General features: G+C 45.1%; 1 protein-coding gene across 1 annotated transcript in view; it reads left to right on the plus strand.

Moving 5' to 3' along the window:
- Positions 1-26,359, plus strand: part of Tbxas1 (thromboxane A synthase 1) — a 240,363-nt gene that overhangs the window by 82,930 nt on the left and 131,074 nt on the right. The window contains exon 4 of the mRNA XM_045160556.1: positions 25,206-25,302. Within this exon, the coding sequence (XP_045016491.1) occupies positions 25,206-25,302 (97 nt within the window). The remainder of the gene's footprint in view (positions 1-25,205; positions 25,303-26,359) is intronic.

Consider the following 26,359-nt stretch of genomic DNA (forward strand, 5'->3'; position numbering starts at 1 on the left):
CTCTCTCTCTCTCTTTCTCTCTGTCTGTGTGTTGCTCTCAGATAAATAAATAAAAATAAACAAAAAAAAATGAGGTGGAGAGTAATTTTGGAAGACATTTCAAGTTGACCTCTGGCTTCCACATGCATGCTCACACATGTGCATGTACATCTGCACGCACACACACACACACACACACACACACACACGAGCGCCTGCCTATGTCATAGCACATCTGTGGGACTCGAGCCATCAGCACAGACCCTCGAGGAGCAGGATCCCCACTATGGCTCCTCTGTTCCTCTGACCTGGGTTTAAAGGCTTTCTTATAGCCAGCTAGCATCTTGGGGAGACCACTGACTTCAAGAACTCCTTTCCCAGCAGCTTGAGGGTGAGGCCCTGGAGTCCTGGCCTGTGGGTCTTCTCATTTTCACGCCTCCAGGGAATCACAGCTGGGGTGCCTCCTCCTGAGAGAGCGGGCGGGAGGGGGGATCTTGGGAGATGGCGCCCGTTCTCCACTTTCCTAATTATGAAATGGGGAGAGGAATAGATGACCATCCCGAACCTTCCTCCCTCCCTCTCTAAAATCTGGGTACTTGAAATTTTTCCTTGCCTCTGTTTCTCCCCATTCTTCAGCCATTAAATTTTCCTTTGGTAGGTCAACATCTCGGGTAGATTCAGGTCAGGAGCCGTAGATGAGTGAGACTATATAATGATTATTTTTCTGTGATTGGGTGAGTTCACTGAGAATGATCTGTTCCAGGTTTGACCATTTTTCTTCAAATTTCATTGTGTCATTTTTCCTGTGGTCATTATCACATGTATGGGCTACCTCATATCTAGCTCAGGCCCATGTACTATTATTCCTGTGGCATTGGAGTTCTTCCTCCGTCCTCATTGTCTTTGTGGAAGTGACACTGGCTTTCACGAAAGGCTCTATATTTGAGTCCATGCATCATTCGCATCATTTGGTGAGAGCTAATTTTGCCTTATACTTTCAAGCAAATGTACATTCTGCATGTGTTTTGTGCAGTCGGATGATGGGTGAACACACACACACACACACACACACACACACACACACACACACACACACCTCCCTCCCTCCCACCTTCCCTCCCTTCAGAACCTTAGAAGACACATGCTTGGGTATAACATGTGGGCAAAAAATATTCAGGGACAGCCAAATGACTATTTTAATGTCTCTTTGTCCCCGTGGTGCCATCTATTTATTTAGGAGCTTGATGCTGTTTGCATCAACAACTTTGCCTTATAGGCTGTTCCTTGTGTTTATGATTCTTACTGTGAAAAAAAAAAATTGCTTGCCTAACATCTGTTCTGAATTTGTTTTTTCTTTATTTTTATTTATCTATTCCCAATTGAATTAAATTTGCACCAAGGACAGTAACTTGAATTGGATTCTTCAGTGTCCTTCAGGAATTCTACACACTTCAATACATCTCTTAATTACTCTTTTTTTTTTTATTGTTTTGAGATATACACATATACCCTGCTCACACAGACAGACTGGCTTGCAGCTTACCTCCGCCTGTCCCCCTCTGGGGAATACGTTTTATTAACTGAATAAATTAAATGGGCGGGTATACTCAATAGAGGAGGGAGGTTTATCGTTATAGGTTTTGTTTCAGATGTTCACCACCCCCCTTGCTTCCCAATTCTCTCCTGCAGCCATCGCTCTGTTCTGGAGAAAGCTTTACTGTAGCTTAATGCAGTCATAACTCACCAAGACAAGAAGGACCACTTCATCTTTCAGATAAAGACTCTGAGGGTTGGGGGAAGGAGGGTGGGAATCTTCCTGCCTACATCCAGAAATGATGGAGAACAGCCGCCCCTGAACCATGAACTCAGGAGCTTGGGTCTGTGTCTTCTGGCAGCTAGGCCTGAGTCCTTTTCTGGACAGCAGGGGACCTCCTGAGAGACTCTTGCCACCATTCACATGTGTAGCCAGTGGGGCAGCCCCACTGCTTCCCAAGGTGACCATTGTGCTCCCATGGCTGGGGTGGGGTGGTTAAGAAAACATGTAGAAATCAGGGGCTGGAGAGACGGCTTAGCAGTTAAGGCTGTTGCTTGCAAAGCCTAAGAATCCAGGTTTGATTCCCCAGGACCCACATAAGCCAGAGGCACAAGGGTGGCACATGTGTCTGGAATTCATTTCAGTGATTGGAGACCCTGGTGCACCCATTCTCAATCTCTCTCTCATGAATAAAGATAAAATTTTTTTCAAAAACAATTTTTTAAATGCTGAAAATGAAAATATGCAGAAGATGGTATGAGGTTGGGACAATACAGGGCACATCCTAGTGAGGCCCCTTCTTTCTTGGGGCCTTCCCTGGCAAAGCCATAGTTGTCTAGCCTTCTTTGGCTGGCTTTGTATAGGAACAAAATCCCCATTAACCCTGTGTTGTCAACTAACCTAGGGACCAACCTTGCATATCCCTAGCAGTGGGTGGGGAGGTTCCCAAGATGGGCTGTGAAATCTGCCTGCTTTGTTACATGGTCCTTGGGACAGCTACAGGGTGCAGAGACATTGGCTGGCCTTGACATGCAGGGGATTTGGACCCAGATCACCAAATTGAAACTCCAAGCTCAATGCTCTCTACGATCAGTTCTCTGCTTACTCTGCGAGTGTTAGATCAGAACAAAATGGAGTCACTGAGGACAGCGGGAGGGTGACAGAGACATAAGGAAGAGGGTCATCCACATTCCTCAGGGAACCACCCAGCCATCATCCCTTCCTTGCCCAACAATCCCCCGGGTCATGGTTTCCTGCCCCCTTATCTCCCAGGTCACCTGCTCACTTCTGGTCTCACCCCCTAGCGATGTGAAATGGCTAATGTAAGGAGCAAAGCAGTTCTTTTCCCTTCCTCACCTTCCCCCCCACTGAAGAGCCCTACAAAGCGCACTTTCTGTAATGTCAACGTTGACTGTGCTCCGCTCTTGAGAGTCAGTCCTGGCAGCTCATGTTTTCCCCAGATTAAAGCTTCCATCTTGGCCTCAGAGTGGTCTCCGTGGTCTCGGTCACTCCCAAGCCTTGCAGGGAGGGGACACCCCTTTCTGACCTCTCCCACACTTCTCCTTGTCTGTGTCAGGTCTTCCAATAGCACAGTCCAGAGCTGCGCGGGCTGCGCATACCCAGAAGCCCTGACACTGCTTGCTGTCCTCAGACACCGTCTTCTGGACAGTGAGCTCCACGTTTGCTCTGTGTGGGGTGCTGGACTGAGGCCGCCCTTCCCCTACAAAGGGCATCACTCACGCCTCTTTGTTCAAAGAAATCTGCCATTTCATTCAGGAGGAAAACAGATGTGGGCCAAGGTGCACGAGAAAGGTGAGTAGGAAGTGACTGATCGCTCCCAGCGTAGAACAAGAAGGGAACTGGAACGTGGGTGGGATATGGCCTGGGAAGGCAGAGAGGGCTTCTTGGAGGAGGTGGGACTTGAGTGTCATCTTGGGAGCTGCCTAAGGGACCGGAAGTGGGAAGCGTTTTCCACCCAAGAAGAGTCATTAGGAAAGTCTTAGAGGTGGGGGCAGTAGGGGAAGGAAGCAGATAGCTGGAGAGGGAGAGGCACATGATCCTGTCACATAAGGGAGTCCTGGCTGCTAGGCACAGGTTGTCTATTGTCATTCTTGCTAATAACTTTGTTTGTTTTTTGTTGTTTTGGCTTTTTTTTTTTTTTAATGAGAGAGAGAGAGAGAGAGGGAGGAAAAATTGGCATGCCAGGACCTCAGCCACTGCAATCGAACTCCAGATGCTTGGGCCACCTAGTGGGCAGGTGCGACCTTGCGCTTGCCTCACCTTGGTGTGTCCGGCTTACATGGGATCTGGAGAAGCCTAAGGACCCATGTTCGACTCTCCGGCCCTTGTTTGCTTTTTTTTGAGGCAAGGTGTTGCCATGGCCTGTGCTGACCTGCAACTCACTCTGTAGAGCAGGCTGGTGTGCCGAACTCACTGCGATCCTCCTATGTCAGCCTCCCAAGTACTGGGGATCCAGATGTGGGCCACCATCCCTGAATTCTTGCTAACAGCTTCAGAGCGGGTTAAATGCAGAACTTGAAGGCTGGTTTCTTGACCATGGCAATGAGTTGAGCATGGGGGACAGGATGTTTCCTGGAGATCTGTGTCTGTGAAGGGAAGAGGACAAAGGTTGTATCAGAATCACCCCTTAAGAGGTAGAGTGGCTAGCCCCACGCTCTGCCATAGGTCACTGACTTTGCCAGGATAAGGTGCCCTTGGATATGAGGCTCCATGCAGCTAAAGCCAACGTCCAAGGAACTGACAGCTTTCTCTGTGCTGGACCTCGAACCTTTCCCTAAGGGAAGGTGTGGCCCGTACGGCTCAATGTCACCACAGTATGGACACTGACTCAGAAGAAATCTGTGGCGGAAGTATTGGGTTAAGGTCAAAGGCAATGTGAGTTTGTGTCTAGCTTCCAACACTGATGCATTGCACAGCTGGACCTGAGACTTGCCCTGTGTGGCAGCCACTAAGGTAGACACACAGGTATGAAGCCTGACAGAATTCCGCAGGTGGTTGGTGTCCCCAGGGGTTAGAGAATGGCCAGGCTATGTGGCTTTGTGACTGTAGAATAAATATGAGTTAAAAAAAGAAAGTTAACTAGTCTTTTTGGGGGGGCTGGGGTGGGGAGGAGGTTTTGAGGTATGGTTTCGCTCTAGACCAGGCTGACCTGGAATTCACTCTGTAGTCTCAGGGTGGCCTCGAACTCACAGTGATCCTCCTACCTCTGCCTCCCAAGTGCTGGGATTAAAGACGTGTGCCACCATGCCCGGCCTGTCTTCTTCTTTCTTTCTTTTGTAAGTGTATGTGTGAGTATACATGCATGTCCATGGGGCTAGGAGGCCATCTTGGTGCCACCTCAGGTGTGCCAACTACTTTATTTTAATTTAATTTAATTTTTTAAATTTATTATTATTATTATTATTTATTTGAGAGCGACAGACACAGAGAGAAAGACAGATAGAGGGAGAGAGAATGGGCGCGCCAGGGCTTCCAGCCTCTGCAAACGAACTCCAGACGCGTGCGCCCCCTTGTGCATCTGGCTAACGTGGGACCTGGGGAACCGAGCCTCGAACTGGGGTCCTTAGGCTTCACAGGCAAGCGCTTAACTGCTAAGCCATCTCTCCAGCCCTTATTTTATTTTTATTTATTTATTTGAGAGAGAGAGAGAATGGACATGCCAGGGTCTCTAGCCACTATGAACGAACTCCAGATGCATGTGTCACCTTGTGCGTCTGTCTTACCTGTGTACTGGGGAATCAAACCTGGGGTCTTAGGCTTTGCAGGCAAGTGCCTTAATTGTTAAGCCATCTCTCCAGCCCCCTCCCCCACCCACTTCTTTTTTTGACATAAGCTCTCCTATTGGCCTGGAATTTACTATTAGGCTAAACTAGCTAGCTGGTGAACTCTGAGGATCTACTTGTCTGCCTTCCCAGTGTGGGCATTATAGGCAGGCCACCACACACGGCATTTATGTAGGTGCTGGTGATCCGAGCTTAGGTTCTTGGGCTTATGAAGGAAGTCCTTTACTGACTGAGCATCCTCCTCAGCCCTGGAAAGAAAATTTTGAGGTCTCAAGTTTGGAGCAGGTAGGAATAAGGGTACCATGAGGACAAAATGATTTCCCAGTACTGGAAAGAGCCCCCAAACATCTTTATACCTCCTCTGCACTCCTGAGGACTCTGGATTCCTGAGGCTGCAAGGGAGGGGGAAGGACAGCTTGCAGAACAACGAGAAGCCTACAGGGAAATACGCATAGCAATGCAGATCAACAGAGGACTGTACCATTTGTTTGGAAACTTCTGGAGTGAAGGGTTTAAGAACTAGGGACAAGTGAACCCCAGTGCTTGAATAATCTTCCAAGATAACAAGGAGACCAGCATTCAGTTGGAAATTCTGTACAAACCAAAGGGACCTGGAGGAAGCCTATAAATTTGGGGATCCACAAACAACTTTTTAAGAGATATTTTCACATATTTATTTAAAAGAGAGAGAAAGAGAAAATGGGTCCCCCAGGGCCTCCAGCCACTACAGACAAACTCCAGACACATGCACCACTTTGTGCATCTGGCTGATGTGGGTACTGGGGAATCGAACCTGGGTCCTTAGGCTTTGCAGGCAAGTGCCTTAACTGCTAAGCCATCTCTAAGTAACATTTTTTAATAGCAAGAGTGAGGCCATGGTTCCCAAACTATGCATTCATAGAGGCTTCCTTGAGTATTGTAAATGTTCATTGAAAAAAATACAGCAACATCTGTTGGTCCTAAAAAAAACTGCTTCCAATTTACGTGTGTGTGTGTGTGCGTGTGTGCGTGTGTGTGTGTGTTCAAGTGTCCACTAAGTTGTTAGATCTGAGTACTTATTGATTGCCTGGACTGACCTACTTATATTCAACTGTACCAAGCACTTCTTTTTACTAAGAGGATGCTATAAAATTATTGAGCCAATGCTGGAGAGATGGCTCAATGGTTAAAGCACTTGCCTACGAAGCCTAAGGACTCATGTTCAACTCTCCAGATCCCACATAAGCCAGACACACAAAGGTGAGGCAAAGGCAAGGTCGCACATGATGACTAGGTGATACAAGGGCCTGAAGTTCGAATGTAGTGGCTGAGGCCCTGGCATGCTAATTCTCTCTCTCTCTGTCCCTCTCTTGCATGCCTTCTCTAAAATGAAAGAGAGAGAGAGAGGGAGGGGGACTAAAAAGATTTAGAAATCATGGTTCAAGGGGAGTGAGACAGGGAGGCTGTGAAACCCCAAAGGGTCCATGGCTAAGGTCAAGAAACTGGGAGGATCTGTTGTTTAAAATATGGCGATCCACTAGAAGTTAAAGCAAGGGCTGGAGAGATGGCTTAGCAGTTAAGGCACTTGCCTACAAAGCCAAAGGACCCAGGTTTGGTCCCCCAGGACCCACAAAAGCCAGATGCACAAGGTGGTACATGCATCTGGAGTTCATTTGCAGTGGCTAGAGGCCCTGGCACACCCATTCTCTCTCCTCTATCTGCCTCTCTCACTTTCTCTTTCTCAAATAAATGAGTAAATAGAAATTTAAAAAAATTAAAAGGAAGAAGTTAGAGTAAGTTGGATCACATGGTCAGCCGCTATCCCACAAAGGTAGATCTGGCCTTAATTGGGGGAGTTGCTTTGGGACACAGAGTCCCACTGAGAGTGACTGCAGTGGCCCAAGCAGAAGAGACAGCTGCCATGAGAGGTCACAGTGGGAATATAGCACCCTCCGTTAATATTGCAGAACACCTGTGGCCGTCTGCTACTATAGTAAATCCTATGCACCACAGACAAATAAGAGTAGATCTCTGTGTTTAAACACTTGAAACAAAGTGGAAAGACAGTCAAGAAGAAAAGTTACAGTCTGTGGAGAATGACTGGCTGTTAACCAGGCAAGAAAAGGAGAGTGCTATTCCAGGTAAGGCAAGGGAAACAGCAAAGACGCACAAAAGTGAGGTCATGGCAGGCTTTGGGGCATGTGCTGGAACCTTGGCACTGACTCTTGGGGTTTGAGAGGTGAGGCTGAAGAGCAAGGCAGGGACGTGCTCTGACAAGGGCTACGTGCCACACGCTGAAGGCCCCCACGAGGGCTTGATCTCCACAAACCATCGAAAGGTGTTCCACCAGGCTTAACCAGATTTGTCCTTCACAAGTCCTCAGTCGACAAACCAATTTAGTTTGTAGATAAGCAACAGATTAGGATGACAAAACTATTGAAGACATAAATCTAAGGCAAGAGCCCAGAGTCTGGCCAGGAAGCGAAGGACCAGGAATCCTGACAGAGGCAGGAGAACGGAGGTGCAAGAGCTCCAGGCATGCCCAAAGGGAGAGTTCTGATAAAGACAGACTCAGTCCACCAGTTTCTGGGGGAGCTCTGGGAATTCAGGGTTCAGTCTCCAGGCATGAACTCCCCAGGGCTTCCATGGGTAGGCCTATTACTGTTCACAGCGATAGATAGATGATGGATAGATAGATAGATAGATAGATAGATAGATAGATAGATAGATAGATAGATAGATAGATAGATAGATAGAAAGGAGGTGAAAGAAAACAACTCTGGTTTCCAGGGTCCTGTGACTGTCACTAGCTTCTTCAGAAAAATGACCGTGGTGACTTGAGTCCACTTTGTCACTCGGCCAACCCCAGCCTGTGACCTGAATGACAAATCAATAGTCAACCACAAAGCACAAGATGTTCCCACAAGCCAAGCAGGGACAGAGCCCAGGACTCCTAGGTCATGTGTCTCCATGGCACTGTGCTGGCTTCCAGCCAAGAGGCGTCACATAAGCCAAATATCTAGCCGCTGACTGGCGGGACATCTTCTTAACTTTCTCTGGGCTTCTTGGAAGTTGGGTGTCTTTTTTGTTGTTGTTGGCTTTTTCGAGGTAGGGTCTCACTCAAGCTCAGGCTGACCTGGAATTCACTATGTAGTCTCAGGGTGGCCTTGAACTCACGGTGATCCTCCTACCTCTGCCTCCCAAGTGCTGGGATCAAAGGCGTGCGGCACCATACCTGGCTTACTTTTTCATTTTTTTTAACTTTATTTTTATTTATTTATTTGAGAGATAGAGAGAAAGACAGAATGGGCGAGGCAGGGCCTCCACCCACTGCAAACGAACTCCAGACGCATGCACCCCTTGTGCATCTGGCTTATGTGGGTCCTGGGAAGTCGAACCAAGGTCCTTTGGCTTTGCAGGCAAATGCCTTAACTACTAAGCCATCTCTCCAGACCTGGTTTTTTTGAGGTAGGGTCTCACTGTAGCTCAGGCTGACCTGGGATTTACTATGTAGTCTCAGGGTGGCCTTGAACTCATGGCGATCCTCCTACCTCTGCTTCCCAAGTGCTGGGATTAAAGGCTTGTGTCACCATGCCCTGCTGGAAGTTGTGTCTTGACATTCATCATTGTGATCGCTACAGGTCCACATCTACCTTCTCCCAGAGAATTTCCTGACGCTTACATACCTACATTCCAACCAAAGGTGAGATCTGAGGCCAGGACAGCGGATACCCCATTAACATCCCGCCCACCAGGAATCAAAGCTGTCATTGATGCATTTCTCAGAGGTCTGATGTCCAGCAGCAAGCAGTGGGGCCAAAGACCCCATCCACTCTCTTTGTGGCGGTTTGTACTCCTGTGGCTGATGTGGGGGTGTTAGGCTCTTATCAGGGATCTCCTGATCTCACATAGTGTGCCCCACCCTGAAAGGGGTCTCCAGGGGCTGTTCATTTCTCACAGGCAGATTATTACCATCCACGCTGATGGACAATTGCGCTGCCGACAGGCTTCTCGCTTGGCCTTCACCGCGGCCTCTTTTATCAAACAGAAACAGGCTCACGAAGATTATGATTTGTTCACAGTGACACTGCTGTTAAATTGCAAGACGAGGCCTTGAGCTGAGTCCCTGAGACTCCAGCCCCCACAGATACAGCGTTGCCAACTCATTCTGACCTCTGGCAACCTCTGTGCACTGACTCAGTGGACCAACCCCTGTTCCCTTTATAAAGGGATGCATGCGTGCGTACACACACACACACACACACACACACACACACACACACACACACACACCCCAACTGTAAAATACTGGGATAGTAAAGCAATAAGGAACATGGGAAGAAAGTGCCCAGTCAGTTCCTCCTTCTGATACATGTCTAATACATGTCTGATACACATCCGATACATGTCTAATACACATCTAATACACGTTCCTTTCAGGACTTTGTCATTGGGACCCAGCAGGATGCCTGACAGAGTATGTACTCAATATACCCTTCTCGAATGTACTGATTAATACAAGATGTCACTATTAGTTATTAACAGAACTACTAAGCTTTTCCTTTCAGCTAAGAAGCTTGGACACCTTCTGTGTGGGGGACTGTGAATGATCCACCTACTCCAGCCCCTGGTAGGGCTAGGCCTTCTGAAACAGGGCCAGGTATCCCCCAGGCAAATGCCAACAGACTTCAGTCCTTTGATTCTCAGAAGGCAGCTGTGCTATTTTTTGTTGGACTGGTCAGTTTTGTATATATATATATATATATATATATATATATATATATATATGAAAACCACTAATTTAGCAAGCCAAACAAGTGTTATTTTTGTCTACACAATACTTCCCTGATTCGCCTACATTTTCTCTTCAACCAGGTGCTTTTGGGTTGAATAAGCAAATTAGTATGTGCATAAATAAGTACAAATGAATAACTAGTTATGGATTTCTTGCCCCTAAAGGAGTCTACGTGCATCTTGGATTAGAGGAGAGCAAGACCTCACCTCCTTAATTAGGCTGGTTGGGGGAGGGTTCTGGTCCATTAAGCAAGAATCTGTTCTCAATCTGCACCTTTAGAAGACACAGCGTGGCTGGCTGGAGCCTGCCTGGGCTTCCCCCACACCTGCTCACATTGAGTTGTTTCACAGACAGGTCAACCTGGAAGGAGAGAAGGTGGAGGTGGGGGGCTCAGTGGGGAGAGACAACTCTGAGACTGGAGTCAAGTTCCTATGTTGGACAACTCTCCATTTCCTGGAAAGTAGGTATAGTAACTACCTTTTCCATTTTCACTGAGAAGTGAGATGCTACAGGCTCTCTACCTAGCATGAAGTAAGCCCTTGATGCTAATGACTATTGTTACTTGGAAGGTTCTGAGAAAACTCTACAATCCATGGTCTAGGATGGTTTTTTTTTTTTTTGTACCCTACGAGAGCAGCCTCAGCATTCAAGAACCATAATTCAATTTCCTTCTGAATTCATAAGAATGACAGGGTGTAAAGCCAGTAAATGACAGAGAGTACTTGGATTTCACTCCCATGTTTCAGCTGAAGCTCCGAGAGTTTGAGGAGCTCATACCCTCAAACAGTACCCCCACATGGGCAGCGGAAAGGGATGAGCATGGGTTCCACCTGGGGAGCTTCGAGGCCTATTGCTGTCCAGCACATCACCCCATCTTGGGAAGCAGCAAGACGTGGCCTTGCATTCAGACTACTTGGTTCTATTGTCTTTGCTATAACCGAACATCACAGGCAGGGTAACTTATCAAGAAGAAAGGTTTCTCCAGCTCATGGTTCTGGAGGCTGGAAGGTGAAAGGTTGATAGGCTACATCTGATGAGAGACTGGCACTCTCTGTGGAGTCTCAGTGCAGTGCCAGGCAACACATGGTGAGAAAAGTATAACCAAGAGACAGAGCCAAAGTGGTCTTTCTAACAGACCTACTCTAAAGAGAATCCATTGATCCTGAGGCAGAGCCTTTGTGGCCTAATTACTTCCAAAAGTATGGCCTGGCTCCACCTCACAGAATGGTTCCATTGCAATATAATTTATTGGCTAGGGTATTGTTTTGCGTGTGTCCATGCATCTGGTGTTGCATGCATGCGTGTATGCCTGTTCGTTTGTGTGGGGGAGCAGGCGTGAGCATGTGTGTGTGTGTGGAGACCAGAAGTCGACATTAGGCAACTTTGTCAATCACGCTCTCCACCTTGGGCTTTGAGACTGGGGGCTGCAGTCAGCTTGGCGAAATTGCTGGCACAAAGCCTGACTAAGCAGCTTGTGGGAGGAAAGGATTTGTCTTGGCTTACAGAGTCAAGGGGAAGCTCTATGATGTCAGGGGAAACTCTGTCATGATCAGAGACTGGACATTGCCTCCTGGACATGTGTTCCTGGCTGACATCAGGTGGACAGCAGCAGCAGGAGAATGTGCCAAACACTGGCAAGGGGAAGTTGGCTAAAACATTCATAAGCCCACCTCCAACAATACACCTCCTCTAGGAGGTACTGGTTCTCAAGTTGCCATCAGCTGGGGACCTAACATTCAAAACACATGACTTTGTGCAGGACAGCTGAATCAAACCACCACATAAGATCTCTCACTGAACCTAGAGCTCAACGATTCAGCTAGACTAGCCAGTAGGCTTGCACCACCATACCCAGGATTTGACATGAGTTCTGGAGGTCCAAACTCAGGTCCACATGCTTGCATGTCAAGCACTTTACCTACGGAGCCATCTCCCCAGCCCCTGGTTAGGGTTTTGTGATTATGTATCATAGAAACCTGACTTAGCCTTACGGGTTCCAGCGAAGAGTTATAGAGCCCTGAACATGACTTTGTACATCTAGACAATCTGTCTGTGTCTTTTGAAAAAGAATTAATTTTTAAAATTTATTTCACAGAGAAAAAGAGAGAGAGAGAGAGAGAGAGAGAGAGAGAGAGAGAGAGAGAGAGAGAATGGGTATGCCAGGGCCTCCAGCCACTGCAAACAATCTCCAGATACATGCATCACCTTGTGCATCTGGCTAATGTGGGTCCTGGGGAATCGAACCTGGGTCTTTTGGCTTTGCTGGCAAATACCTTAACCACTAAGCCGTCCCTCCAGCCCATCTCTGTGTGTCTTACCTTTGCTTTGCCTCTCAGGTGCTTCTGTAGACAGGTTATCTCCACGGAGTAGAAAAGATGGATACCAGAAGCCCTAGATTCATGTGTGGAACTGGAGTTTAGCAGCTCCCCAAGAAAGAGCTTTTTACCTCAGCCTTCATGTAGAAATCCCTGTGAAGGGTTCTGACTGGCTCTGAGTGGGTCAGATGAGTAACCTTTGGATCAGTCATGGTTGTCAAGGAGACAAGATGCTATGCTCGGCCGTGGATGGATGGTGGGTTCCTCTCCATGACCAGTGCAGGGTTCTATAATTAATAGCTCTTCCAGAGCTACTTGGAAAGGGAAGGGGACACCCCAAGGAATGGCAGGCAGACCAACATCGTAGAGCCATCCTAGGCTCTCGAAAGGAAAGTTATTCCTGCTTAGGATGGGCTTCAGTTATATTTTTCTCTATTCAAGATCTTTAGGAGCTCAAACTACAGATGAGCATTTTTCTAAGCATAAATTCACAAGATTACACAATTTACATGTAAAATAGGGCCAGTTCTCTCACGAGGTTCATAAACCAGCTCCAAAGCAATTCAAAAGGAATTGTTGCAAAACTGGTTGTGGTATTGGTAATGCTCCTAGAAAGAAAGAAAAAAGAAAAAGCATAAAGACTCCCAAGGTGGCTACTTGGAAGGACAACTTTCACTGGAACACAGAAGTATTATTTTGATTCAAAAAATTTAGATGATGTACAAAATCATTTTGATGATAAACTCGCTATCATAACAAAATAAGTGTGGCTGTCCCACAGTGTAACTGCTTCTCTTACATCTAAGTACCTGGGGAAATTAGGGTGGGCCTGAGTGTTCCAATGGATCAAGGTTTGTAACATGGGTCCCCAATCTGTTGACTATCAGGATCCCCTGTAAGCTTGTGAAAATCAGAGGTGACTGATTGATCCCCCTCCCCCCAGCAGAGACTGTGGTCTCGTAGGTGTGGGTGGCATCTGGCATTGTTACTGAATGCTCCACCCTTGGTTTTGACCAGCTGTGAGGCTCCAAGGTGTTGTCCTAGGACTGTGGACTGAGAGCAGCTTCAAATGCAGACTTTTGGGGCCCTCCCAGGCTTGAGAGAACAGGCTTGATGGGGAGCAGGCCTGTGAATTTAGAAAGTTTATTAAGCTCCCAGGTGACTTATAAAAAACATCTTAGGACTGGAGGCATGGCTTAGCAGTTAAGGTGCTTGCCTACGAAGCCGAAGGACCCAGATTCAATTCCCCAGAACCCACGTAGGCCAAATGCACATGGTGGCGCAGACATCTGGACTTCATGTGTAATAGCGGCTAGAGGCTCTGGTGTGCCCACTCAGTCTCTCTCTCTTATAGATAGATAGATCGATAAATAAAATATTTTAGTTTGAAATAGTTGTATATTCACAGGAGATTGGAGGAAAAAAAAGTACATGGAGGCCAGTGTGCTCTTTACTTAGCTTCCCTCTGATACCCCCAGCATGACTGCAGCACATTATCCAAACCAGTAAATTGATCTTGGTTCATGCACAGAGCATGTGCATGTCTGTCCAAGAGGCTCTGTACATTTAGGTACACTTAGTCTCCCCACCACTTTATTCTTTAAAAAAATCATAGTCCCGAGTATGATTGGCACATGTGTTTAATTGGGAGGTTGGGGCAGGAGGATCACTGTGAGTTCAAGGCCAGCCTGAGACTATATGGTGAATTACAGTTCTGCCTGGACTAGAACAAGACCCTATCTCCAAAAAAAAAAAAAAAAAAAAAATCATATAGTTATCCTAAGTCCTTTGTCTTTTCATACAAATTTTAGAGTATCTTTGTCTATGCTACAAATATTCTTGCTGGGACTTTGACTGGAATTGTATTCTGTCTATACACTAGTATTCAGAGAACTGATATCTTCATCAATATGGTGAATGGTGTGTTGCGGGGGGGAGTATGGTATTTTGTTTTATTGTGCTAGGGACTAAATTTATTGCCTTGTGCATGCTAGGCAAGCACTCTACCACTGAGTTGCATTCCAAGTTGGTACATTGTTAAAAATGTGGGGCTAGAGAGATTGCTTAGTGGTTAAGGCACTTGCCTGAGAAGCCTACAGACCCAGGTTCAATTCCCCAGTAGATATGCAAGCCAGATGCATAAGGTAGTGCATGTGGTCTGGAGTTTATCTGCAGTGGCTAGAGGACCTGGCATGCCCATTCTCTCTATCTGCCTCTTCCTCTTTCTCTCAAATAAATAAATAAATAAATAAATAAATAAATAATATATTTTTTTTAAATGAAGCAAAGTTGGGGTTTATGTACTATAGGAGGTATTGAGGAAAGTGCAGGTTTATTAAGAAAAAGATAGGGCTGGAGAGATGGCTTAGCGGTTAAGCGCTTGCCTGTGAAGCCTATGGACCCCGGTTCGAGGCTCAGTTCCCCAGGTCCCACGTTAGCCAGATGCACAAGGGGGCGCACGCGTCTGGAGTTCGTTTGCAGAGGCTGGAAGCCCTGGCGCGCCCATTCTCTCTCTCTCCCTCTATCTGTCTTTCTCTCTGTGTCTGTCGCTCTCAAATAAATAAATAAATAATTTAAAAATACCTTTTAAAAAAAAGAAAAAGATAGTGCGCTGGGCGTGGTGGCTCACGCCTTTAATCCCAGCACTCGGGAGGCAGAGGTAGGAGGATCGCCATGAGTTCAAGGCCACCCTGAGACTACAGAGTTAATTCCAGGTCAGCCTGGACCAGAGTGAGACCCTACCTCGAAAAACCAAACAAAAAAAAAAGAAAGAAAAAGATAGTGCACAGTTAGATTTAAGAACAAAGATTAATTGGGAAACATGCCTTTTTGTTTGTTTGGTTGGTTTTTCGAGGTAGGGTCTCACTCTAGCCCAGGCTGACCTGGAATTCACTATGGAGTCTCAGGGTGACCTTGAACTCACAGTGGTCCTCTTACCTTTGCCTCCCAAGTGCTGGGATTAAAGATGTGCACCACCACACCTGGCTGGGAAACATGATTTTAAAAGGATAGGACTCACTCCCACAGGCTCATTGTTAGTATATAGAAACACTATTGACTTTTTTGTTGTTATATTGATCTTGAATCTTACAATCATTTTATGTCTTCATATTTCTAAGTCACGTCATCAAAAAAATCTACATAACTGTCTTCATTTCTTTCCAACACATACACTTCCCATTTATCTTGTTTATTTATTTGCCCACTGTGTTGGCCAGGACTTGCGGTACCGCGCAGAAGGTCTGAGAGGATGCATGTCCTTGTCTTGTTTCTCAGTCTTAGGGGAAGTTATTCAATGTGCCACCTTAAGCCCGATGTTGATGGTAGGGTTTTTGTACTTGTCACTTACCCCGAGGAGGAAACTCCCCTCTATGAGCTTGAGCTAATGCTTCAACCTGCCAAATGCCTCCTCTTTGTCAGCAGATAGGATCACGTTTTTTCTTTTTCTTTTTTGTTTTGCATGTGGATGTGTGGATGTGGCGTGCGTGCATGTGTGTATAGAAGCCAGAGGTAGATCTCAGGTGTCTTTCTCAGTTGCCCTCCACCTTAGTTTTTCAGGTAGGGTTTGGCCCTGAGCCCAGTGCTCACCTGTACAGTCAGACTAGCCAACGAGCCGCAGAGATTCCCTGTCTCTGCCTCCCCAGTCCTTGGATTATACGTGCATGCTGCCATGCCCGGTATTTCACATGGGTTCTGGGGACCTGAACTCTGCTGCCCGTGTTTGCACAGCATGGACTTTACCCACATAGCCATCTCCCTGGCCCTTTTGTCTTTTTAAAATTTTGTTTGTTTATTTATTTATTTAAGAGGCAGATAGAGAGAAAATGGGCATGCCAGGGCCTCCAACCACTGCAAACAAACTCCAGACATGTGCACCACTTTGTGAATCTGGCTTTATGTGGGTACTGGGGAATTGAACCTGGGTCCTCAGGATTTATGGGCAACTCCCTTAATTGCTAAACTTCAGGGTGGCCTTGAACTCATGGTGATTCTCCTATCTCTGCCTCCCAAGCGCTGGGATTAAAGGCATGTGCCACCATGCCCAGTGCCCCTATTTTCTTTTTTTTTTTTAATTTTTTTGTTCATTTTTCTTTATTTATTTGAGAGCAACAGAGAGAGAAAGAGGCAGATAGAGAGAGAGAGAGAGAGAATGGGCGTGCCAGGGCCTCCAGCCACTGCAAACGAACTCCAGACACGTGCGCCCCCTTGCGCATCTGGCTAACGCGGGTCCTGGAGAATCGAGCCTTGAACCGGGGTCCTCAGGCTTCATAGGCAAGCGTTTAACTGCTAAGCCATCTCTCCAGCCCCCCTATTTTCTTTTTAAAGCAGTTAATATGGTGGTTTACATGGAATGATTTTTAAATTGAAGCAGATTTATATACCACATATATGTGTGTGTATATATATATATATATATACATATGTATGTGTAATTCTATTTATATATTGCTAGATTTGATTTGGTAAAGATTTTGTGTCTAAGACATGAGGGATACTGGTCTTTAGTTTTCTTTTTTAGTATTATGTTCATCTGGTTTGGATATCAGGGTACTACAGTCCTCAAAAATTAAGTATTCTCTCTTCTTTCACCTTGTGGAAGAGATTATGTGAAGACATTGTTAGTTGTTCTTTAACTGTTCAATAGAATTCTCCATTGGAAACTTCTGTGCCTGGACATGTCTTTTTCAGGAAATTTTAAACCATGAATTCACTTTCTGTGGTTATAGCATTGGTCCATCTTTTCTTCTTCTCTATTACATATTTTTTAAAATTAGCATTCAAAAAGCTGGGCGTGGTGGCGCACGCCTTTAATCCCAGCTCTTGGGAGGCAGAGGCAGGAGGATCGCTGTGAGTTCGAGGCCACCCTGAGACTCCATAGTGAATTCCAGGTCAGCCTGGGCCAGAGTGAAACCTTACCTCGAAAAACAAAACAAAACAAAAATAAATAAAACAAAACAAAAAATAAAATTAGCATCCAAAGTCGTGGTCTTCACTATTATATTTGCATACAGGCTTTGTTTCAGTTGACCCTCCTGTGCCATTCCCTGCCATCATTCTGTCCTTTTTTTGTCTCCCGTCTTCGTCTATCAGCCCCCATTCTGTTTACATGTCATGTATGCTCTATTATCCATTTTGTTCCCCCCCTTAAAATCTTTTACCCTTTTTATGGTCCCCTCTCTAGTATCACAAAGTGCGCGTGCGTGCACACACACACACACGTAGATCCACACTAAAGGAAATCTGCAGCATTTGTCTGAGTCTGGATTACCTTGCCTAACATAATAATTTCCAGTTCCATCTATTTCCATTCAAATCTCATTATTTCAGTTGGGTTTAGGGCTGAATAAAACTCCATTGGGTACGTGCACCACTTTTTCTTTAACCACCCACCTGTTAATGGACGCCTAGGCGGCTTTCGTACCTAGCTGGGTGTGGACAGTGCGACGGTGAACGTGGGTATGCGGGTTTCCCTGTGGCATAGCGACTTACGGTCCTTCGGGTCTGTACTCAGGAGTGGTGGCAGAGCTGGGTCGCACAGTAGTTTTATTTTTTTGTTTTGTGAGAAACTGCCACACTGGTTTCCATAGAGTCAGCATGGCGTTTACTCCTGGCAGCAGGGAATAAAGATTGTCTACTCTTGCAGCCTCACCCATCTCCTGTACCTTGGTTGAGGTTTAGTAGTTTGAGGTTTTCAAAGAACTGGTTCATCTCCCTCTACTTTTCAAAGGTATAAAGAGGCCTGTATTGCCCCAATCCTTTTTTTTTTTTTTTAAGTATTTTTTGTTTGTTTATTTATTTGAGAATGACAGAGAGAGAAAGAGGCAGATAGAGAGAGGGAGAGAGAGAATGGGCGTGCCAGGGCCTCCAGCCACTGCAAATGAACTCCAGACATGTGCGCCCCCTTGTGCATCTGGCTAACGTGGGTTCTGGGGAATCAAGCCTCGAACCCGAGTCCTTAGGCTTCACAGGGAAGCGTTTAACTGCTAAGCCATCTCTCCAGCTCCCACCTCCCCGATCCTTTTTTTAAACATTTAGTTTAACTTAATTTATGCGAGTGAGAGAGAAAGAGAGAGAATGGGTACACCAGGACCTCTCGCCAATGCAAACAAACTCCATTGTATGTGCCACCTTGTGCAGCTTATGTGGGTATGGGGAATCGAACCTAGGTCTTTAGGCTTCACAGTTAAGCACCTTAACCACTAAGTGATCTCTCCAGCCCCCCCCCATCCTTTAAATGGCTCAATACCTGTAGTAATAATCTCTCTATCCTGATATTGGTGATTGGCATTTTCCCTTTTTTAATCCTCTTTAGTCTTGTTAGAGAGAGGTTTATCAATCGCATTGGTTTTTGAAAAATATTTTATTTGGGCTGGAGGGATGGCTTAGTGGTTAAGGCATTTGCCTGCAAAGCCAAAGGACCCAGGTTCGATTCTCCAGAACCCATGCTAGCCAGATGCACAAGGGGGCACAAGGGTCTGGAGTTTGTTTACAGTGTCTGGAAGCCCTGGCACACCCATTCTCTCTCTCTGTCTCCTTCTTTCTCTGATAAATAAATAAATATTAAAAAGTGTTTTAAGGGCTGGAGAGATGGCTTAGCGGTTAAGCGCTTGCCTGTGAAGCCTAAGGACCCCGGTTCGAGGCTCGGTTCCCCAGGTCCCACGTTAGCCAGATGCACAAGGGGGCGCACGCGTCTGGAGTTCGTTTGCAGAGGCTGGAAGCCCTGGCGCGCCCATTCTCTCTCTCTCCATCTGTCTTTCTCTCTGTGTCTGTCACTCTCAAATAAATAAATAAATAATTTAAAAAAAAGTGTTTTAACATATTTATTTATTTATTTATTTGACAGAGAAAGAGGGAGAGGGAGAGAGAGAATGGGCCTGCCAGGGCCTCCAGCCACTGCAAACGAACTCCAGATGTATGCGCCCCTTGTACTAACGTGGGTCCTGGGGAATCAAACCTGGGTCCTTTGGCTTTGCAGGCAAACGCCTTAACCACTAAGCCATCCCTTTGTGAAAAAAAGATCCATCTTTTTATTTTATTAATTTTTTATTGTTTCCTAAGCACCTTAAGAGCTAAGCTATTCTCCAGCCCACATTCCATTTTTGACTTGTTAAAGTTTTGTATCATTTTCTTAGTGGCTGCATAAATATTATTCTCACATGATTTATCTTGGTCAATGAGTATGGATGCCTCACCACAGCGAGTAACTTGTAACCTTCCATGTCGGTCTCTTTACCTTCTACTTTTGAACTTGTCTCCAGCATTTCCTCCAAGTACACTGATCACACTAGATAGTGTTTTAATTTTTGCTTCAGCCAGCAAATGTAATTTAAAAAACTCATGAAAGGAAGAATAGTCCTTTATTTGCTTTTTTTTTTTTTTTTTTAACCCACTTCATGGTCTTTCTTTTCTGAAGTTCCAAACTTTTTCCATTATCATTTCCCTTCTGACTGGAGACTTCCTTTTCATTCTTTCTTTCTTTTCTTTTTTCTTTTTTTGAGGTAGGGTCTCACTCTAGCCCAGGCTGACCTGGAATTCACTCTGTAGTCTCAGGGTGGCCTCAAACTCATAGCGATCCTCTTACCTCTGCCTCCTAAGTGCTGGGATTAAAGGCTAGCCACCCTTTAGTCTTTCTTTATGAATAGATCTGCTAGCAATAAATGTTTGGGTTTTCTTCATCTAGGAATTATTTCTTTTGTGTGTGTGTATGTGTTTGCAATTTTTAAAGGTTTTTTATTTATTTATTTTTGTTGAATACAATTATTTCTATTTCTAGGAACATATATTCACCACAAAGATAACTTGCGACAGGTTTTTTTTTTCCCCCCTTTCTAGCACCATTTGAAAAATGTGCTAGTTCCTTCTGATCTCCATGACTTCTGATGAGAAATCTGTTGTCCTTTGAACTCAGGTCCCCCACAGAGAGCTGTTTTCAAGACTTTCCTTCCTTCTTTCCTGGCTGTGTTTTCAGCTCAGTCATGATGTGCCTCAGTGAGCGTGGATTTCTCTGGGCTTGCCCTATCAGAGGTTCGCGTGGCTTCTTGAGTCTGTCACGTTGTCTTTTGTCAGACTGGGGACATGTTCAGCTACTATTTCTTCCATCCAAGGTGACTTGAAGGCACATTTTAAATATTTTATTTACTTATTTGCAAGGAGAGAGACAGAGAGAAAGGGTAAGAGAGGGAGATGGGTGCACCAGGGCCTCTAGTCACTGCAAGCGAGCCCATATGAATGTACCACCATGTGCATCTGGTAAAGCACATTGTAAATATTTAATTAATTAATAATTAAGTTATTTGAGAGAGAGAGAGGCAGATAGAGTAGGGAGATAGAGAAAAAAAAAATGGGCACACCAGGGCCTCTAGTCACTACAAATGAGCTCCAGACACATCTGCCACCTTGTGCATCTGGTTGTACATGGGCACTTGGAATCAAACCTGGGTCCTTTGGCTCTGCAGGTAAGTGTCTTAACCACTAAGCTATCTCTCTAGCCCAACATATTTTAAATTTGAGGAACAATGCTTTGGAATAGAGTTCAGAGATTAAAGACCCCCCCAAAAAAATTTGTATAAAATAAATGTTCATTTTCCTTGGGAGGGCATCCTCCATAGCTTACACTAGGCTCTCAGAAAATTTCATGATAGTTGCTATAAGTTTAATAAAAGCACTGTCTTGTGATCTTATTGGGTGTGTGTGTGTGCTCATGATTAAAACCCCTTAGAAGCCAGTTGGTATCCTTTCTTTCCATACACTGTATTTTTTATATCTTTTATATTTCTGAGGCCCAAAGACATCCCTAATCATTTTCGAAGATGTGCTCACTCAAACAAATGTTTTTTTATATATAATATGCATATTATATATTTATTAAATATATTATATTAATTATATTATTATTGTATTATTATTAAAATGATTTATTTGTATGTGTGTGTGCATATTAGTATGGGGGTGGGCTCATGTGTGTCTATGAGCATTCAGAGGCCAGAGAGTAACCCCAGCGTTCTTCTTCAGGGTCACTGACCACCTCTTTTGAGACAGGATCTGACATTGGTCTGAGTTCTCTGATTAGAGTACACAGTCCATTACCCGTAACCCCCACTACAATTGCAGGTGTGTTCTGCCTTGCCCAGCATTTTATGTGGGTACTAGAAATTGAACTGAGAGATAGCTCAGCCATTAAGCACTTGCCTTTGAAGCCTAAGGACCCAGGTTCAATTCCCGTGATCCCATGGTAAGCCAGCTGCACATGGTGGTACATGCATACGAAGTTCGTTTGCAGTGGCCAGAGGCCCTGGTAGGCCCATTCACACACACTCTCTGTAATAAATAAATAAAAATAAAATATTTTGGGCTGGAGGAATGGCTTAGCAGTTAAGACATTCTCCTGCAAAGCCAAAGGACCCAGGTTTGATTCCCTAGGACCCACGTTAGCCAGATGCACAAGGTGGCACATGTGTCTGGAATTCGTTTGCAGGAGGTGGCAGCCCTGGTGAGCCCATTTTTTCTCTCTCTCTCTCTCTCTCCCCCTCTTTCTTTCTGTCAAATAAATAAACAATAAAATCTTTTTTAAAAATTATAAAATCTTTTCTAAAAAAGAAAGAAAAAGAAAAAAAGAGAAACTGAACTCAGGTCCTGATGTTTGTGAGGCAAGCGCCTTACCTACTGAGCCATCTCTCCAGCCTCTCAGTTGAATATTTCCTGAGGGCTTATTATGTGCCAGACAAATTCTCTTACTTATTTCCCTGTCTAGTCAGTGAGGAGGAAAAGAACGTTTCCATGAGCATCATTTTTTGGCTTTTGAGAAGTTTGAGCCAAAATGCTGGAATAATCTCAGCTGTTTTTCTTTTGTGTTTTTGTTTTTCTGAGGTACGGTCTTGCTTTAGCCCAGGCTGACCTGGATTTCACTTTGTAATCTCAGGGTGGCCTTGAACTCTCCGTGGTCCTCCTACCCTGCCTCCCTAGTGCTGGGCGTAAAGGCGAGAGCCACCACGACTGGCTTCAGCTGTTTTTATGTGTGACTAACCCCTTTAAGATTTGTTCTACTCTAGAGGAGACAGAACGGCTATAAGAGCTGGAGGGTGGGGAGGAACACTGGAATTCTGACACCAGATGTGACAAGGTCATTGCACGCATGAGCTCACAGGGCAGGAGTTCAAGGTACCAGGTGTAACTTTGATATTACTCCCAGAGTAGAATGCAATAGCAGGAGTGACCCAAACTGGTGTATATTCTTGGTCTGTGGATGTCCTAGCAGCTGTGACATAAGACCTACGTGGACTGCACATGGCACTCAGCATTCTGTTAAGAATAGGGGAGGGCTGGAGAGATGATGGCTTAGTGGTTAAGTGCTTGCCTGTGAAGCCTAAGGACCTGGGTTCAAGGCTCAATTCCCCAGGACCCGCATAAGCCAGATGCACGGGGCGGGGGTGCATGCATCTGGAGTTCATTTGCAGTGGCTAGAGGCCCTGGCATGCCATTCTCTCTCTCTTTCTCTCTCTCTTTCTCTCTCTCTCTCTGCCTCTTTCTCTCTCTGTCACTCTCAAATAAATGAATAAAAATAAACAAAAAAAAATTTAAAAAAAGAATAGGGGAGGTGTTTGTTAGGCCACTCCCATCCCTGAAGAGCTAATGGTAGTTAATAGATGTTGAGAGGAGAGGGAGACAGAGTGTCTTTCATGGTGGAGCCACTGGTGGTGCTGGGAAGAAGAGATGGTACCGTGGCACTGGAAGAGGGTGGGCAGGGGAGAGTAACGTGCGGTGCATATGACCAAAATGTATATGTATGTATGTATACATATATGTATACATATATATGTCAAAAGGAACTCCAAAGCTGGGTGTGGTGGCGCACGCCTTTAATCCCAGCACTCAGGAGGATTGCCGTGAGTTCATGGCCACCCTGGGCTAGCGTGAGACCCTACCTCAAAACAAAACAAAACAAAACAAAACAAAAACCAAAATATAAAAGAACTCCAGTACCACCATCAGTTCATATGCAATATCTATTGTACAAATGTAAAAAAGAAAACCCTTCCTAGCCCCTCCCAGTGACACATAAAGCCAGATACACAAAGTGGAGCATGCATCTGCAGTTTGTTTGCAGCAGCAAAAGGATCTGGTATATCCATATTCTCTCTCTCTCTCCCCCTCTCTTGTCTCTGTCTTCACAAATAAATAAAAAAATAATGATAAGATTTTTAAAATGGGGAAAATAGGTTTTACACTTCTCCAAGTAGGCTACAGCAGAGATAAAATTATATGCCCCTCCCCCGTGTCATTTCACACATCAGAAACATGCATGCCACTGATCTCATCACCACACTGCTTCGCTTTGCATAGCTGCCAATTGGTCACTCACAGTGATCCTCAACAGGACATGGCTCTGCTGACCCCATGCCCTCACACTGGCACCTCCTCTGCCACGCACCTTCCTGCTCATCTTCAGAACTCAGTTTGGGAAGCACCACCTCAGAGAAGTCTTTATTCTCTCCTCCAAGCACGGAGCTGGGCATGCCTCCGGAGTCACTCCTGTCAGCAAAAATGTCCTGCATGGGGCTGGAGAGATGGCTTAGTGGTTAAGCGCTTGCCTGTGAAGCCTAAGGACCCAGGTTCAAGGCTCGGTTCCCCAGGACCCACGTTAGCCAGATGCACAAGGGGGCGCACGCGGCTGGAGTTTGTTTGCAGTGGCTGGAAGCCCTGGCGTGCCCATTCTCTCTCTTTCTCTCTCTCTCTCTGCCTCTTTCTCTGTCGCTTTCAAATAAATAAATAAAATTAAAAAAAAAATGTCCTACTGTGTGTTAGTTGACAACTTGTCCCCTCCCATCAGACACCGAGACTCTAGAAGGCTGTGATGGAATTCTAGTTGCTTGGGACCCAATACTTTAATAAAGATATACCATGTATATAAGCGCTTCCTCCAGTCAGAGTTCACCAACAGTAGGGGACTGGCCAAGCCTTCCCTCCGTTGCTTCCTGAATTTCATGATTATCTGCTGAGCTTCCTCCTATAAAGGTGAGGAAACCAGGTGTTTAGCCACTCCCCAGCAAGCTGAATTGTGCCCATATATATTCTCACAAGCATCTGCTTATTCATTTGTTTTAGACTTTTTTAAGTGAGCTTTTTAAAAGATTTTTTTATGTATTTATTAGAGACAGAGAGAGAGAGAGAATGGGTATGCCAGGGCCTCTAATTACTGCAAACAAACTCTAGATGCATGAGCCACCATGTGCATCTGACTTACGTGGGACCTGAAAAATCGAACCTGGGTCCTTAGGCTTCGCAGGCAAATACCTTAACCACTAACCTATCCCTCCAGCCCTGCTTTAGACTTTTTTTTTTTCCCAGAGTCATTATAAGTGTTATCAGTCTTTTTTTTTTTTTTTTTTGTTACTAGGATGTTTACCTCCCTATTTCTGGAAAAATACAAATATTGACCTCTGCTATTTTCCCTTTGGCTTACTATTAGATCTCAGGAACCCTTTATTATTGAATTGACATTTGTAGAACTGTCTTTTCTATCAGGCCATAAGCTTTCCAGGGCAAGGACTGTCATTTCTCACCTGAAGGCTCCAGGACTGGTACCAGGTGGCATTTATAAATGCTGATGAAAAGAAATTTGATGTTAGACTATCACAAGTCCTCTGTTGCAGGATGGGAGCATGGATTTCCTCATCTCCATGTATTCTCTTCCTATTTATCTTTTATTCTTCATTCTAAGCCTCTGTGAGGGTTTTTTTTTTTTTTTAAAAAAGAAAGGCAACATATTTTCATGTATTTTTTTTTTTTTTTACTCCTCCCAGATACTATCTTGGACGTCGGATGTATATTGTGATTTCTGATCCAGACATGATCAAGCAGGTGTTGGTTGAGAAATTCAGCAACTTTTCCAACAGAATGGTATGTAGTTTTGTCTGTATAGGAATGGGTGGGGGTCATTTTAAGATGCAGGGACTTGGGGGCAGATCTAATAGTTCTAATAGTACACTGGCGAACGTGGGCTTTCAAAAGAAATGTGCAGGACTGCTATCAAGAGTGGCACTTATTCTTAAGAAAGGCGTCAGCGGGGCTGGGGAGATGTCTCGGTATATAAAGTGCCTGCCACTCAAGCAGGAATACCTGAGTTCAATTTCCAGACCCCACATAAAAAAGGTAGAAGCCTTGGCAGGCTTCTGTAATCCCTGCATACTGAAGCGAATGGTGAGATTGAAGGTGGAAGCAGAAAAGTTTCCCAGAAGCTCATGGTGAGCTCAGCTGAGAATTCAGAGACAGAAACTCTGCCTTAAGTGAAGTAGATAGGGGAGGACTGACCTGAAAGTTGTCCTCTGGCCTCCATACATGTGCTGTGATTTATGTACAGTCTTTCTCTCTCTTTCTTTCTCTCTTACTCTCACACACACACATGCATACACATACTAATAACTGATTTTTAAAAATTTAAAGCAAAGAAATACTTCAGGATCACTAGAGCAAAAGAGAGATTGAAGCTAGTAAAAATGTTAGAAACTGGCTGGTGCAATATTCCAGTGGTGAAAGGTGCTTACTTGAAAAGTCTGACGATCTGAGTTCAATTCCCCAGTACCCCAGTACCCAGGTAGACACATGCTTCAGGGATTCACTCACAGCAGCTCTCTATCTATCCTCATAATAAACAAATAAACAAACAAACAAACAAATGGTTAAGCCAGGAGAGTTTGCTGTGTTCAAAGCCACAGGAATCCACAGGACACTGGTAAGGCAAGGAACACCAAGCAAAGTTCACAAATCTCAGCCGCAAAGCAAAACTTTGAGGATTTTGTGCTTACATCTTCTCCCCAAAGCATAAAGAATGGAGATTAGAGCGGGAAGAGAAATAATATTAGCTAGAAGTTTGTCCCCAAGTAGAAGAAATATATTAGAAGACCTCTTATATTAGTTCAAGTCTCCACCTGATATGCACACTGTTTGCAGAAAATGT

The sequence above is a fragment of the Jaculus jaculus genome, chromosome 10, assembly GCF_020740685.1.
Source record: "Jaculus jaculus isolate mJacJac1 chromosome 10, mJacJac1.mat.Y.cur, whole genome shotgun sequence".
NCBI lineage: Eukaryota > Metazoa > Chordata > Mammalia > Rodentia > Dipodidae > Jaculus > Jaculus jaculus.